Below are 16,321 nucleotides of genomic sequence, written 5' to 3'. Positions count from 1 at the left end.
AGGCCAGAAATACAACATTCTGATCTGTGTTCAGGCCCAGCTGTATTATATATTTACTAAGAGGGACAAAGGAAGGTCTCAGACCAAATGTCATGTCACTGTGGGGTGGGGGCCACCAAGGGGCCCTGTGATCCTGGCCTCCTGGCATCCACGCCCCTGTGCATCCCACCCCACATCCCTGGAGCACGGGCTGTGCTTACTGATCCACTTCCAACAGCCAGTACGGATGGAAGGGATGGGAGGTCTCTCCCAGGTCCGGTTACAGAAGCCCCGTAGCTCCTGCCCCGGGAACCTGCTCACTCTCTCTAGCATGGCTTACCCTCAGGGGCACAGTTGCCATATCCTGGGAAACCCTGTGTTTTAAAACAAGCCTGTGTGGTGAGGAATGGAGGCTGGGCAACAAACCCGTGAGCAAGCTTGGAGGCAGATCACACACAGCCCCCAGCGGTGGCGGACTGCCCCTCCCGAGAGACCCTGCCAGTGCCCCCGTGCAGCTGCACCTGGATTCCTGACCACACAGCCAGGGAACATTAATGGACGCTTGTTGTTTTCAGCCGCTATGTTTTGGGTCTCGTCCCGCTGCCATGGATAACTAACCCATATGGCTTCTTTAAGGATCTGAAGACAAATAACCCAGTTGGCCCAGCAGATAAATATTGAGAATATAATAATAGCTACTGCTCATGGAGTGCTTGCCAGGGCCTGGCGCTGCCCAGACGGGATCATGCTCTTACGTAACCAGCCGGGGCCTGCTAAGGAAAAAAGATAAGCAAACAGGGACCTGAAGCCTCAGGAAGCTGACCTGTGCTTACACACCACGGTCTGGTGGGCACCTTAGTGACCTGTGCCCCAGCTGCCTGCATGTCACTCTCATCTCCAGGGTGGAAAGGTTCAGCGTGTGACTCCAAGATCAACCAAAGCCTTCGGAGTCCTGGCACACGCCAGGAAGCGCCTTTGGAGCCCTGGCACACACCAGGAAGTGCCGGCTCCCAGGAGAACCAGAGCCTCTGGGGACAGGCAGTGCAATGAGCAGTGGCCACACAGGATCTCGAGTGTGTCTAAAAGGCTGGAAGCCTCTCTGGTAAAAAGAGAATTCTGTTACTTCCCCCAAAATCCTATTTTACATTCAATAATGCCACTGTCATGAATTTCTGCAAATTTCACTGACTTCAACTTAAACTCATTTCCTTTTGGGCTGTTACAGGTGAGGATGAAAAGTGCCTGGTCAGGAAGCTTCTTTTGTTCCCTTCCTCTTTAAAAAGCAAATTCTGCAGACTCCAGAAGGATCTCAAAATCATGTGTTATTTAAGAAAAAGCAGAGAGATGAATGAGGTGTTCTTCTTTTCCTGAAGGTCACTGAAGACAAAAGCTGCTGCTGAACAATGAATACAACGCAGTGCTGTTCCTTACCCCTTCCAGGGTGGCCGAGACGAGCACCAGGCAGCGTCACCCACTGTCATGGGCTGCAGCTCCTCCAGTAGATGGCAAAGCTGTTCCCTGTGACTTGGGGAGGGGGTTCCCTGGGAGGACACGAGCTGGCAGCTCCCCTCCACGCCGGCCAGCGCCCCCCGCGTGCCTGTCCTCCACTGTCCTCTCAGGGCACCCGCTCTGTGTAGCACCTTGCTTTGTGAGAATGCACAGCAAGCACTGGCTGTTTCTATGGTGTTTGCAGAAGAGAAGACTCAGGGCCTAAGGAAGCACTTTAGCAAGAATCTAGAAACCCCAAGGTCCCCACTGAGCAAGGCTCCCAAACTTCCAGTGAGAACAGAAGAGTCATCGCCCAGGCCCCAGGCTCCCAGACCTGCTTACTTCACCAGCAAGTGGAGCCCTGGAAGACCCTAAATGCCTAAGAGCAGTCTCCACCATCAGTGGCAGGGCTCAGACCCCCTTACATACAGCATGAGTTGTTTGGTGTTCACAGAAATGAGTGAAGTCCTATAAATACAGTATCACTGATGAAATCAGAGGTGGGGAAGTGTGGTCCCCATGCTGCAGGCAGGGTGGGCGTGCTGTGGATTCACCTTCCGGCCATCAGCGCTCCCACCCTTACGCTCAGACTTGTAAAGTGATCAGGGATTCCGGAAACCTTTGGGAGTAAAACCCTAAATGGTGCTGAGATTAAATTCCCTCTCCATGAAAGTCTCTTCCTCTCTGTGCGCCATGTGCCCTCTCCGGGCCTGGGTCCCTCCCTGCACGTGTTGTGGGGCTCACTGTTCTCCCTCATCTGTGCCTATCCCAGTGCCTGCTGGTGCTGGGCATCTGGGTGCTTCTCCGGCGCCTCTGTGCACAGCCCTGCTCTGCCAGCTCCTGCGGCTCCATCCCCAACCCTGTGAAGGTGCAGGTGACTTGCACCCCTCAGAATGAGGCCTTTGCACATCACGAGCCAGGAAGGCATTAGAGACCTGGTCCTGACTGCAGCTGGTCTGGGCCATTTTAGGGTGGTCAGGGCCCTGTTTCTGGAGCAGGTCTTGGGCCCCAGGGCCCCTGCTTTTGTGGCCCCAACATCTTCCGGGAAAGAGCAGAGCTTTGAAATCAGACTTAAGAGCTATCGTCCTCGGGCAAATCACTCAGCCAAACTGAGGCTCTGGCGATTTATAAAATGTGGATAATAATATCTAAGGATTAGAAATTACAGAAATAAGGTGAACAGCACAGGGAGGGAGCTTGTGGGCGTAACGCCACCACAGGGCAAGCAGGAATTGGAAGGCACCTGCAAGTTCAATAGGCTTTCTGCTGTGCCTCAGGGACTCCGGCTCCATGAATTACGGAAGTTTTCACATTCTAAGCATGAACGCTACCAAGAGCTATTTACAAAGCCTGGAAAATCACCAGCTGCCTCTAAACTACAGTCTGAGTTCCAGGAGACGCTGGCACCTCAGAAAGCCTAGCTGTAATGGTGGTAAGACAGGTGACCCGACAGTCAAGTCACACCAGTACCCCATACCCTTCCTCCTGGGCAGGAGAACCCTGTCATTCATCCCTGACATCCACGACGGGGTTAGGACTATGACATTCTAAGGGGCAGTCTCTCATCAGAGAGAATAAATCCACAAAGCTGTAACTCAGGTCTCTGCCAAGTTCTCCAAATCAGAGAATGCTGGTTACTAGAATGTTTGCTCTTGTTCCTAGAAATATATTTGCACACACACACACGTGTGTACACACATACAGATACCAAGTTCGCACTGGGAGAATAAATAGGAAAACTAAAGGAGAAAACGGTGGGCAGGAGTTTATCTTTACCTGCCTCCAGGAATCAGACCCACCGAATCTTCTAGTCCCATCTGTCCTCCATGGCCTTATAACAGCCCCCATCTCCAATCTTCTAAACACCATGATTTTGCCTTCAGGGGCTACCAAAAACCAAGGTGATTTCAGCAGTCCCCCTTATCTGTGTACAGGGCATTGTTCCCAGGTGCAAAACCTGATCTCCAAGTTCTGGTGCAAACTCTTAGGACCTTTCCTGACCCCGCTCCAGCGTACACTGGCGTTCCTACTGGAATACCTGAGTACCGCAGATGACTTTGATTGAGCTCTGTGACACAGGCTCAACCGCTACACACTGCAGTGTGTTAACAGATGACAAAATCAACTGAAGAGACCCAGTTCCAAAGGCACGCAAGCTCTGGGCAAGGAATCAAACTAGCTGGGAGAAAAACAGAATTTCAGAAAAATTCTAAATTCTGCAGTTCACTCTCTCACTTAGGGACTCAAAGTTCTTAAGCCTTCAATGATCAAAATGCAGAGGTGATGTCTGCCTGTCAGCCAAAGAGGCAGCAGAGCATGGAATTGAGAAATATGGATGCGAGTGAAATCCAAATCTAATTACGGCTGTGTGACTCTGAGCCGAATATTTAAGCTCTATATAACTTAGTTTTTTAAAAAACAGAGTGTGGCACGTCATCTATTCATGTTGCTGTAAGATGTAAGGATTAGATAAATGAATCGCATATAAAATGCCCAGCAGGAGCAATTGTTGAGTACCTCTTATGATTGCCCAAAAGAAGCTGTTAAGCCTGACTCCAAGCAAGAGTAAAACGCAGCTTATTAGCAACATTTCATCAAGTAGAAACTCTGTTGATTCTTCTGCAAGTTCTGAATGACCAAGAGCAAAGGGCAAGTGGTGGCGCTGACCCAGAGAAATGTGTGAGGCAGGGGTGAATGCATCTCCGACTTACCCCTAAGAGCCCAAAGCGTTCGGACAGGCTCCAGCCACAGAGAAAGTCAATTTCAAACTTGTGGTTGAGAACCACGATGGCATTTTCCTTCCCATACTTGGGGTAGGCGCGCGGGTCCGTGAAGATGGTGCATTCCGTGCCCGACCACCACTCCAGCAGCATCACCAGCTCTGGAACAAACCACAATAGACAGATGTTTACGTCACGCAGCCTTGTCCTCGGGGCTCTGCTGAGAGTGGGGCTCTGCCCTCCCAGCTGGGGGAGAAAGCAACTGCTGGGACAAAGGTCTGGGTCGTTGCAGCACAGACCTTAGTCTTTGAGAGAGTTCAGAAGCAGGAGGCAAAACAAGAAAGACTTCACAACTTTCTCCAGGGAAGAAGAGGAGGATGCCTAGAGAAGGCAAATGACTTCCATTCCTTGATTAAGTACCTTGGGGGAAAATAAATCACAAAGCCAGAATCCGTCAAGAATTCATGCCCTTGTAAGGCAGCGTGTGATGAGGTTCAGAATTCTTAATATCCTGGAAAATGACTAATTGGGATACTTATAAACTCCATCAAAGAATATTAAACGCCCAACTTTCCTCTCCCATTTCTGACACTTCAGGGCACAGGGAGGAATGGAGGATGGTGGTGCCAGGAGCAGGGACCGCAGCACCTGCAGGGCAGGGGGCATAAGAGTCACTACACGCGGGTCTGAACAGAACTATTAAAATATTCTTTGTAGGGGCTTGTGAAAAGAAAAGATTCCTTTTTCAGGCAATGATGACCACTTGTAGTTTATTCTTCAGCGATGCCTCCCATCCAGGGGACTTATTCCCAATCTAGCAGGATCAGGAAAAGCCTCTAAGGTAGAAACTGTCCAGAAAAACAGTTGAATGTGGGTGATCAGCTTTGAAATTGACTCTTAAAGTTGATGATGTTCAGTAGGGGGTGGCACCTGAGTGCTCTGCGAGGGTCGTGCCTCCTCCCCACCCCCCTTTTTTTTTGAGACAAGGTCTTGCTCTGTTACCCAGGCTGGAGTACAGTGGTGTGACCAAAGCTCACTGCAGCCTCAACCTCCCAGGCTCAAGTGATCCTCCCACCTCAGCCTCCTGACTAGCCGGAAATAAGCCTGCACCACCAGGCCCGGCTACTTTTTTGTTATGTTTTTTTTTTGAGACGTTTTGCTATGTTGCCTACAGGGTAGACTCCTGGGTTCAAGCAGTCGTCCCACCTTGGCCTCCCGAAGTGCTGGGATTACAGGCGTGAGCCACCGCACCGGGCCATGTGCCCGCCTTTTTAAATCACCAGCTAGTGGGGCACACATGTAGCAGAGGACTCACTCCCTCCCCACCCCATCCCCACCCTACATACATATAAAGGCAGGTGGATTTGGCCTTGACTCCAGATGAGCCTAGTGTTTTAGCTCAAGTGGCTGTCCTTGGAAACTTTTCCCCTCCAGGCTGGAGGCTGAAGGCTAGATGTGGAGCACCAGAACCCTCTAGAAGACATCGCAGTCTAGTTTTTAAGCAGTTAGGCCCGTGGGACTTTGAACAAATTAAACTTACAACACCACTGTGTCTTAATCTTTGGAAGGGAGTTGTCCCAAAGGGTTTTGTGAGCATAACGTACGTAACACAGAGTATGTGCTCAGTATAGAGCACGTTGGAAGCTCCCAGCAAACTGAAGCTATCCATATCCTTAAAAATGAACAAAACCACTCCCCTTTCTTCTCCAGAGGTGAACAATAAAAAAGCGTCTACCTAATTCTAGGAACTGAGAAAACATCAAGCCCCCATTCAGTTGTCCACCAGGCCACGGCATCGGTGGAAGCAGAAGCACAAGTCAAGGAATAGTGATGCGACCTGGGAGTCGGTTGTGGGAGTTTGCCAGTGGGCGGGGGGGCGGGGCAGGGTAACCACATGCAGCCTGGCAGGGCAGCCTGACAAAGGGATGGAGGGACAATGTGTTAGCATGGGGTAGAAGGATGCCTGTAGCGCTGTGCTGAGTTTTTCTAGGCACGAGGATGGAAAGGATCAGTCTCTTCCATTACTGACCAAGGAGCACAGATAAGCACCAAAGCACAACTCTGCGGGGAGTCTGGGAGACAAAGCTGAACCTTCCAAGAGAGTCACATTTCCTATGGGTCACAGGCCAAATGCCTCTGCGTGGGACTCCCTGCCCAAGGCCAGTTCCCACCACCCCACCCCATTCACATGTTCCCCGGCACCCTCCACAGCCCTATCACAGCTGTGACTATGGCATGAGTCACTATATACAGAGCTCTGTATCACTACATACAGAGCACGGGCGCCACGAGACAGCAACTGTACTGTGTGGTTCACCCTGACCTTAGCCTCGACTCCAAGACTCAGTAAGTGCCGCGCACATGGATGCTTTCAACAAATGCGTGCGGACACTCTGCGAAGTACAGGAGAGGAGCAAACATTCAGCTCCGATCCCGGCTCCCCTCCAGCTTACAGCCCAGGAAAAAGACAGCTACACACCACAGAACAACGTCACAGGGAAAGGAGAAAGGCTTGTTAAGAGGATGGCTGCTGAATATCGTCCTTGTGGATTCGGGAGTCAGACGCATCCAGGCGTGTCTCCACCGATCCTGCTGGAGCCACTTGCTAGTCGTGAGACTTCTAGCATGTTTCTTAATGTCCCCCTTCTCTGTAAAATTGGGATAGGTAAACGCCATTAGAGACGCTGTGGATATTAAATACAGTATGGATTCAAGACACCTAGCGTGACATTGGGCATAGTAGGCAATCAATACAAGCTTTTAAATTACTATTATATACATAATAATTTTATTACACACAAAGGCTCTGACCACTGAAGGGGAGAGTAAGGATGGGAAAGAGATAGAGGCAGATGGAGAGAAACCCAGAGAGAGAGGGTCGCAGAGACTTCTGGGAGAGAAACCCAGGGAGAGAGCGTCGCAGAGACTTCTGGGAGAGAAACCCAGGGAGAGAGCGTCGCAGAGACTTCTGGGAGAGAAACCCAGGGAGAGAGCGTCGCAGAGACTTCTGGGAGAGAAACCCAGGGAGAGAGCGTCGCAGAGACTTCTGGGAGAGAAACCCAGGGAGAGAGCGTCGCAGAGACTTCTGGGAGAGAAACCCAGGGAGAGAGCGTCGCAGAGACTTCTGGGAGAGAAACCCAGAGAGAGAGTGTCACAGAGACTTCTGGGTTACCAGAGTAAGGAGTTATGATTTATGATTTCATTCTAAAGACAATAAAAAAAAAAAAACCACTGGAGCATTTTAAAATAGACACACCAACATCCAATTTGCATTTAAAAAAAAAATCACTCTGACTGAAATAGGAACAGACTGGAATAGGGAGGCCAGTTAGGGGGTGAGCGTGTCAGCACAGAGAGAGGGAGCAGTGCTGGAACCAGACGGGGGGAAACCAAAATTCTCACTCATCTCAGTAGGCTGTTAAATAGACAGCTACACTGTGAACCTCACTGGATAAAAGAGTTTTATTTCCTTTTTCTTTTTTTTTTTTATTTGAGATGGTGTATCACTCTGTCACCCAGGCTGGAGTGCAGTGGCCCAATCATATACTGCTCACCGCAGCCTCGACCTCCTGGGCTCAAGCGACACTTCCATCTCAGGCTCCTGAGTAGTTGGGACCACAGCTGATCTCAAACTTCTAGATTCAAGCGATCCTTCCACCTTGGCCTTCCAAAGTGCTGGGATTACAGGCATGAGCCATCACACCTGGCCCATTTTTCTTTTTATCAAATGATTTCACATTTTAATTCACAGATTAGACAGTCATGTAAAATGATTCAAACAACCTAGAAGTATGTACAAGAAAATAGAAAATTCCTCTACATGGCTTTGGGGTGTGTTCATCAAGCTGGGCTGGACTACGTTTCCCAGACTTCCCTTTCTTGGATATTTCTGGTTAGGCGGCACCACAAGAGACACTCTTGGGAGGTTTGGAAGGTGAAAAGGAAATAGCACCATTTTGCAGGTCACACACATTTCTGCTGATCTGCTGATTCATCAGTGCGAAGCAGCAGCCAGGCCTGTGACTGCTCCTCCCTCCCCTGGATCCCCCACCAGCTTCTCTGAATCCCAGGCCAGGCGCTTGTGTTAGGCTCTGTGACAAAGATGCCAGCTTCTACAGGACATCCAGACCATCGATGCCAGATGCAAAAGAACTGATACAAGTTTTAGCCCATTCTTACGAGGCTCCAGCTTGTGCTTGGTGGTTCCAACGTCTTATCTCTCCCACTTTATATGCATCGCCCCTTCCTGACTGCCTGCCCGCCCTGTGGACTGCAAGCTCCAGCATCACATGCAGATACAACAGCCCTACAGAGACTGCTAGACCAGCCCCCAGTCGAGTAAGGCCAATGAGATGATGTACTGATCTCCCAGTGGCTTTGCTTCTCTTGTTGAACCCTGACTGAGAGATGCTTCCTCAGTTGAGACTGGGTAATTTATGAAGAACAGAGATTTATTTCTTATAGTTCTGGAGGCTGGAGGTCCAAGGTCAAGAGGCCTGCATCTAGCAAGGTCCTTCTTGCTGTGTCATCCCATGGGGGAAGGCAGAAGGACAAGCAAGCATGTGCTCAAGAGAGAGAAATAAGGGAAACAAGCTGAACTCATCCTCTTAGCAGGAACCCACTCTCTGAATAACTGGCCCACTCCTGAAATAATGGCATGAACAAGGGCAGAGCCCTCACAACCTAACCACCTCTTAAAGGCCCCACATCTCAACACTGTTGCATTGGGAATTAAGTATCCAACACATGACTCTGGGGGACGGATTCAGAACATAGCACCCCTGAAACATTTACCTTCTTGTTTAGGCATCCAAACTAACACACATTAAACACCCAGGAAAAGCAACCGAGGCTTTAACATCACAAGAATTCGAGCCACTAGATAGTGAATTGAAAAACAGTATATCTGGGAATAAAAATAATGCATCGAATCAGAGTAAAAGCAGGAGAAGAGGAAAAAGGGAAGGGCTTATAACCCCCTAGAAAGGGGCCTAGAAGTTGTAAATGACCGGCCCTAAGAGGGACCTCAGTGGGAGAAGGGCGGGGAGGAAGGACACGGTCTGCGGAGATCCCAGGATCTGGAGACTCCAGGTCTTGCCCTTTAGGGTGGGTGAGCACGTGGCCCAGCCACGGACACATCCACTCAGGGCAGTGCCCACCACACCTGCCGAGGACAGGGGGCACCCCATCCAGGCCTGGAGTACGCACGGACTGTGAGACTCACCACAGTGTGGAGCGGGCATCCCAAGGTGCACACATGCAGGGAATCGCAGGGAGCTACCAAGGAAGCCTGCCCCTGGCCAGGACAGCCACCTGGGAAAGGCCACAGGACAGAAAGGGAAGGCTGCTCCACACAGAGATGCAGCCAGAGCTTCAATATCATATGGCAATTTTTCAAACTTTTGTCATATTTTTTAAATGTCAGTTTTCCAAATTTTGCGATGTTATTTTGACTCTGCTGCTCCCTGAGGGCTCAGGGAACGCCATCTCTCTACAAAGCCATCACACTCGGATTCTGCTCTCCGGCTGCCTCTGGCTCCAGCCAGTTGCTGCTGCCTGTTCTACAAACCCCACAGAGCCGGTGCCCAGTTCTTCAGTGTGATGACGGGAGAGGGTGCCTAGCACAGCAGGTGACTTCTGCAAAGTCCCAAACCATTGCCTGCTATTTCAGGGGCTGACTGAAGAATGAAACTCAGGGGGCCATAAAGAGGTTTAACCAGAGGCACAGCTTTGGTTTTATTATACTTGCTATTGTGCTGTTCAGCTTGAGAGATTACTAACAGGAAAAAGAAGTAGATAGACGAAAGGAAGGTGGGCTTAAGGAAGACAGGCCCTGCTGTCCTGTTTGTAAAGATGGAGGAGGAAAATGATGGCAACTAATGTTTCCTGAGTTCATTTCCAACACGCGTGGGTTGTGGCCTATCCCCCAGAGTTAGGACGTGGTGGCTGGGAGCTGAATCCAGACACGAGGGCCCAGGGCAACTCTCTAAAGTTGCTGAAGACACTGAAAGCCATGAGCCATGATTATATAAGAGATGACTGGAGTGCAAGGGGCTAGAGAAGGGAAATAAAAGGAAGATCAGCATATAAAATCACACCTTGAGCTCAGGCAGAGCTGTGGTCAGTTCCTTACCTAGGACACAAAGATTAAAATGCCCACCTCAAAGGTTTGGCGTGAAGAGCAGATGCTAAAATACTTCAAGCACTGAATACAAGCCCTGCAGCCGCCAGTGCTTTCTCCTTCTGATTTCCACTGCAGCTGACCTTCGAACAACATGGGTTCAGACTTCACTGGTCCACTTATCCCTAGATTTTCTTCCGCCTCTGCACCCCGAGACAGCAAGACCAACCCTCCTCCTGGCCGCCTCAGCCTACCCAACGTGAAGACAAGGATGAAGGCCTCTCTGATGATCCACTTGCACTTATGAACGGTACACACAGTTGCTCTTTTTGATGATTTGCGTAGTAATGCTTTCTTTTCTCTAGCTTACTTTATTGTAAGAATACCGGATGTAACACACATACAAAACACATGTTACTCAACTGTTTATGTTATTGGTCAGGCTTCCAGTCAACTGTAGGCTATTAGTGGTTAAGTTTTAGGGAGTCAAAAGTTACATGTGGCTATTCGACTCCAAAACAAAACAAATAATTTAAAATCAGAGAAAGACGGGGAAGAAACGAAGAAGCACGCCCTGAGTGCCCTTCCAGGCAGCCCTGAACGTGCTGTTCCCAGAGCTCTCCTTGTTCTCAGCCCCTACTCCGCTCTAAGCAGCTGTGAGACCTGGCTCCATTCTGGTCTGGATCCCAGGGTTCCCTAAACTCCCGGAGATCCCAATACTTCAAGCCTCCAGACAAGCTCTTCCCTGATGCAGGCAGAGAGGGCCTGGGGCTCCCACTCCCCACCATTCCCCAAGGCTCCTGCTCATTCCTTGCTCCACCACGGGGGCCCAGCTCCTCTCTGCGGCCCATTCCAGGAGAAGTGCCATGGAGAAGTCCACTAAAACAGGGGAGTAGACGCTGTACGAAAGACCTCACAATCCAAACACTGCTGATGCAAACCCTGAGGAGTACAGAGTTCACTGTTCAAGCACACGTCAACAGTCAGACCTCCCACAGCTGCAGACGGGGGAGCCACGTTACACCGGGAAATGGCCTTATTATCATTAGCTATATCCGATTTTAACAACTATAGAATTATATAGGTGACTGTGAGGAAGGGGACCCAGGCATCTGGGATCAGCTTCCCCTTTGACTGCCACACTACATCTCAATAGAACAGGCTGACCGACTGGCACCTCCTGATTCGCCTTCCTGTAGGTGGCAGGCTTGGTCTTGGGGAAACTCTCCAGAAGGTACTGTCTTTACCCAAAACAAGATCAAACCCAGAAACCTTTTCACAGGTGAATCCTAAAGCTGTAAACCCGAAACCCTTTCATATGTGATTCCTAAAACTGTAAACCCAAAGCCTTTTCACATGTTAGTCCTAAAGCTGTAAATCTTCATATCTAATTTCTAAGGCTGTAAACCTAAGATTCTTCAACGTGTAATATCTAAAGTATAAGCCTATATAAAGCCAGAACCTTCCTTTGTTAGGCGAGCTGGGTAATTTGGAACCATCGCTCAGCTCTGGCTGTAATAATAGTAATAATAATAAACTCCTTCCTTCCCCATTCGGTGTTCGAGGGCTCTGTTTCCCGCCACCACTCCTGCTACAATTGTCCTGAAAACAATAGATACATAGAATTATATATTTATAATAAACTTTTATCTTTGATAATAATTTAAGTTAAAAATTAAAGCGCTCATCCTCAGAAGCATCTAAAATGCAAAACCAAAGCTACAAAGTTTCCAAATGTGGTATCGTTCCTCCCTGCAGCAGTGCTGGAGGGCCGGGTCCCTCCCCTGGCATCACAGGGAGGCCTGGAAGAGACAGGACTGTGCCTTCACACACCACCCTGACCTGGAGGTCTGTCGTCATGTTACAGGGTGCCCACAAGACCCTCTCTGTGCCAGCATAAAAATTAATAAAAACACAAAGTGAAATGATTAGCACAGAATAAACAGAAAGGTGCTGCCCAGCTCTAGCCCAAGAGCTGCAGGTGTGGAGCGGGCCCCAGCAGCGCCGTGAAGGGGCCAGTGTCCACAGCCCAGTGTGTCCCTTGTGTCCTGGTGCTCAACACAGTCTGGGATTCCTGAGGGGGACGGGCTGCCTGCTGCTCCCATGGCCTGCAGGCTCTGTTGCGGTGCCAAGCAGTCCCTATGTGCACTAAGCAGCTAGCTCCAAGCTGCACCACACTTACACTTCCTCCTTTGTCCCCGCTCTGCCTCCTCTTCTAAGCAGGGAGGGGCATTCCTAACTGCACAACACTAAGTGAGCTTGGCTCCTGTGGGCACTCGCTGGCATTTTATTTTTATTACTTATTTTTTTGAGACAGTCTCACTCTGTTACCCAGGCTGGAGTGCAGTGGCGTGATCTCGGCTCAATGCAACCTCAGCCTCCCAGGTTCAAGTGATCCTCCTGCCTCAGCCTCCTGAGTAGCTGGGATTATAGGCATCCACCACCATGCCCAGCTTATTTTTGTATGTTTAGTAGAGACAGGATTTCTCCATGTTGGCCAGGCTGGTCTCGAATTCCTGACCTCAGGTGATCTGCCCACCTTGGCCTCCCAAAGTGCTGGGACTACAGGTGTGCGCCACCGTGGCCCCTCACCTTGGTATTTTATTTTTAGCAACTCTAGTTAATTCCCTGATATATGCATTTTTGCCACAACCAGATTTCAGCACTTTCTGTCTGTGACATCAAACTGCGAGCCCAGCTGTACCTGTCCCATCCTGGAATCTCCCAAGCAGCTGCTCTTCCCACACACGTGTCCACAGCATTGGATAGCGCTCAGGCTAGAAGCCCAGGGTCCGAGAAGGCCAAAGCTCCTGAAAGCCATCAGGATTACATTAGGAGGCGATCTTGCCTCAGGGGGACAAAAACTGGTTCTTGGAGGGGGCGTGGGACGGACAAAAATCTTACTCTTTTATGTGTAAAGCACAGATATGTCCACAGCACACGAACGACACACAGTCCCTCTGCAGTATTAAAGCGTCATGGGAGGTGATTAGAGGAAAAAAGTGTCTGAAAAGGCTCCTTAGAGGAAAAATAATGAAAACACGGGAGGGGCTCCGCAGCACATCTTTCACCCAGGTCGGTCTGCTCTCAACAGGCAGCAGGGCAAAGCGGATTCTTGACAACACCAGTGCTCGGAACAGCCCGGCCCTCACCCCAGCTCCTCAGGGTGCCCATGTCCATGCCGCATGTGCCCTTGGCATGTTGTGAAGGAACGAACTCGGCCTGGAGTGCTCTCTGGAGGTCAGGGGTAAAGGGCTGCTACCGCAGGCACTACGTCCAGCTCAGCGCAGCCTGGCTCCTGGAGCCTTCGCACAGTGCGGGCAGCCAGAGGCTGGTACAATAAGGCCTGAGAGGTGGGCACTGCTGCTCCCTGCCCATGACACAGCCTCTGAAACCCAGGAGAGGGACACTGGGCACTGCTCTTTGGAGAGAGCCCTGACATTTGGAGATGACAGCGCAGGGATGCAGAGTGGACAGCTTCAGGAGTGGACACAGCCTTCCGCCCCGTGGCGTCACCACTTGCAGGTGGGGCTTTCAGAAGAGGAAGCGCCAAGGCAGGCCGCTGGCTTGAGTGAGGTAACAAGAGGCCCAGCACTTCCCACCCTCAATGCACCTCAATGGGAGGAGAGGGTGAGGAAGGGCCCAGAGCTCCCCCCGCCCCACACCCGCACCCCCACTGTCACTCCAGTGCCCCAACGTTGAGACTTTAAACTCCCTTCCCATAGAGCAGCCCAAGATCATGAAGCCACAACACTATGTGTGTCTGATGACCCAGGCCTGGACCAGTCCTTTTCCTTACTCATCCATCACCAGGTGCTGATGTGGAGCCCACTGACACCCAGCACTGCCCAGGAGCTTGGATGTGGCAGGGAGCAAAACAATACTAGTGGCCAAGCAATAAACAGCCAGCCACATAACTACAGAAAGTGCCCTGAGAGGCTGGGCACAGTCTCACACCTGTAACCCCAGCACTTTGAGAGTCCCAGGCAGGCGGAATACTTGAGGCCAGGAATTTGAGATCAGCCTGGCCAACATGGTAAAAACTTGTCTCTACTAAAAATGCAAAAATTAGCTGGGCATGGTGGCACATGCCTGCAATCCCAGCTACTCAGGAAGCTGAGGCAGGAGAATCGCTTGAACTCAGGCTGGAATGCAGTGGGTTGAGATCACACCACTGCACTGCAGCCTGGGCGACAGGCAAGACTCCATCTCAAAAAAAAAAAAAGAATGTGCTGTGAGACAATGAGAGGGACAGATGCGACAGCTGGGGAATGCCACTGGGGGACAGGGGCGCTGATCCTTTTGGGGGGCCCAGAAGGCCTCTCAGATGACCCGTATGTGAGGAGAGACCTAAGGGAAAGGGGAGCCAGCCACGTGGCTCTCTGGGGATGTGGGGAAGCAGGTGGGCTTCTACGTTCAAGGACAGCAAGAAGGCCTAGGAGGGTGCAGCTGAGTGGTCAAGGAGGAAGGAGAGGAGACAGTGCCAAGAGGTCCCTGAAAGGGGTCTGGCTTTTATTCTTGGTGAGACAGGAAGTCACTGGAAGTTTAGCGTGATATATGACTTGATCCACCTGAAATACAGTCTACTAGAACCTCTGCTACAAAGGGATTGGTTTTGCCCACTGGTGTACATCCAGTGCCTGGAACTGGGGACACATTTCAGTGCGTGACTTTGGCTGCTGTGTGGAGAAAGAAGTGCAGCAGGATATATGGGTGGAAGCCAGGAGCTGGAGCAGGCTACAGCAGTCAGCCGGGTCGGGGAGGGGGTGGACTCTGCGTGTTGGGAATGGTGAGAAATGATCATATTTAGGAGGATATATGCTGGAGGCAGAGCCAGCGGAACTTGCTGTTGGGTTCGACATGGTGTAAGAGACAGAGGAAGATTCAAGAGTGAGGCTAAGGTTTTTGCCCCGAACAGCTGAAGAAGGACTGGCTGTTAACTGGGTTGGGGAGCATTGGGGGAGAGGCAGGTGTGTGGAGGGAGACAGAGGGGCAGGTGATGGAGGAATCTGGCATTTGAGTTTGAACACGTAAGTCATCTTCGGCTTGGTGGTGGGTGCTGGTGACATCCTGTGCAGCCCTGGCCTCCCCTGACCCTGCCCTGGACTCCCCATTCCCATTCGTCCTCCTCTGGCCTCTCTGTCCCTGCTTCCTCCCAGGCTCTGTGGTCCACCTCTGTTCCTCTCCATCACCCAGTGGCACGTCTCACAGCCCATGCCCAGTCATCAGGGACAGTTTACCTGCCAGGTTTCCACCCATCTGGGCACTTGGCAAGACTAGAAATCTGACTACATCAGGCCTCGGAGCAATGAGAGCTCAGTATCCATAAACACCATCAGCACTCAGATTTTGCTCTCTAAACACCATATCCCAGCGATGTGTGTAGTGTTCCTGGGAAAACCGTCAAACTCAAAAGTATCAAGCACCCACATGTAACTTCTAGTTCCCAGGTAGGGGGAGAGGGAGGAGTGGGTTAAACGCCCTCGTGGTGAGCACCCACACCCCAGAACACAGGAGGTTCTACTGGGCAGTGCTGGGCTTTTCACAAATTAATAAAAAAAGAGGTTGGGCAGGGGTGGGGGGATCTGTTCTAAAGAGAAACTTCAAAGACATAAAAACTAAATGCAATGTATGGGCCCTACTTAAATCCCTATTTAAATACTCCAAATGTTAAAAAGAGAGAGACAGACAGACAGACAGTTTGGAAACAATTAGAGAAACATGAATATAAGTGGTATTACATTATATTAAAAATACCATTAATTTATATTCTTGTGATAATGCCACTGTGATTATGTTCTTAAGATGCCCTTATTCTTTTTTTGTTTTTTTTCCAAGACCAGGGTCTCACTCCGTAACCCAGGCTGGAGTGTGGTGGTGCAGTCCCAGCTCACTGCAGCCTTGACCTCCAAGGCTCAGGTGACTCTTCCTGCATCAGCCTCCCAGGTAGCTGAGACTACAGACTTCCCAAAGTGCTGGAATTACAGGCCTGAGTTCCCACACCCGGCCAAGA

At 50.5% G+C, this 16,321-nt stretch overlaps 1 protein-coding gene across 1 annotated transcript in view; it reads right to left on the bottom strand.

Moving 5' to 3' along the window:
- The window catches only part of AGPAT4 (1-acylglycerol-3-phosphate O-acyltransferase 4), a 133,966-nt gene that overhangs the window by 25,133 nt on the left and 92,512 nt on the right, over window positions 1-16,321 (bottom strand). Inside the window, exon 3 of the mRNA XM_012451108.2 lies at window positions 4,179-4,348. Within this exon, the coding sequence (XP_012306531.1) occupies window positions 4,179-4,348 (170 nt within the window). The remainder of the gene's footprint in view (window positions 1-4,178; window positions 4,349-16,321) is intronic.

Source organism: Aotus nancymaae, unplaced genomic scaffold (assembly GCF_030222135.1).
Source record: "Aotus nancymaae isolate 86718 unplaced genomic scaffold, 86718_ANA_hifiasm-v0.15.2.pri h1tg000040l, whole genome shotgun sequence".
Classification (NCBI taxonomy): domain Eukaryota; kingdom Metazoa; phylum Chordata; class Mammalia; order Primates; family Aotidae; genus Aotus; species Aotus nancymaae.
This window is presented reverse-complemented; position numbering and strand designations above follow the sequence as displayed.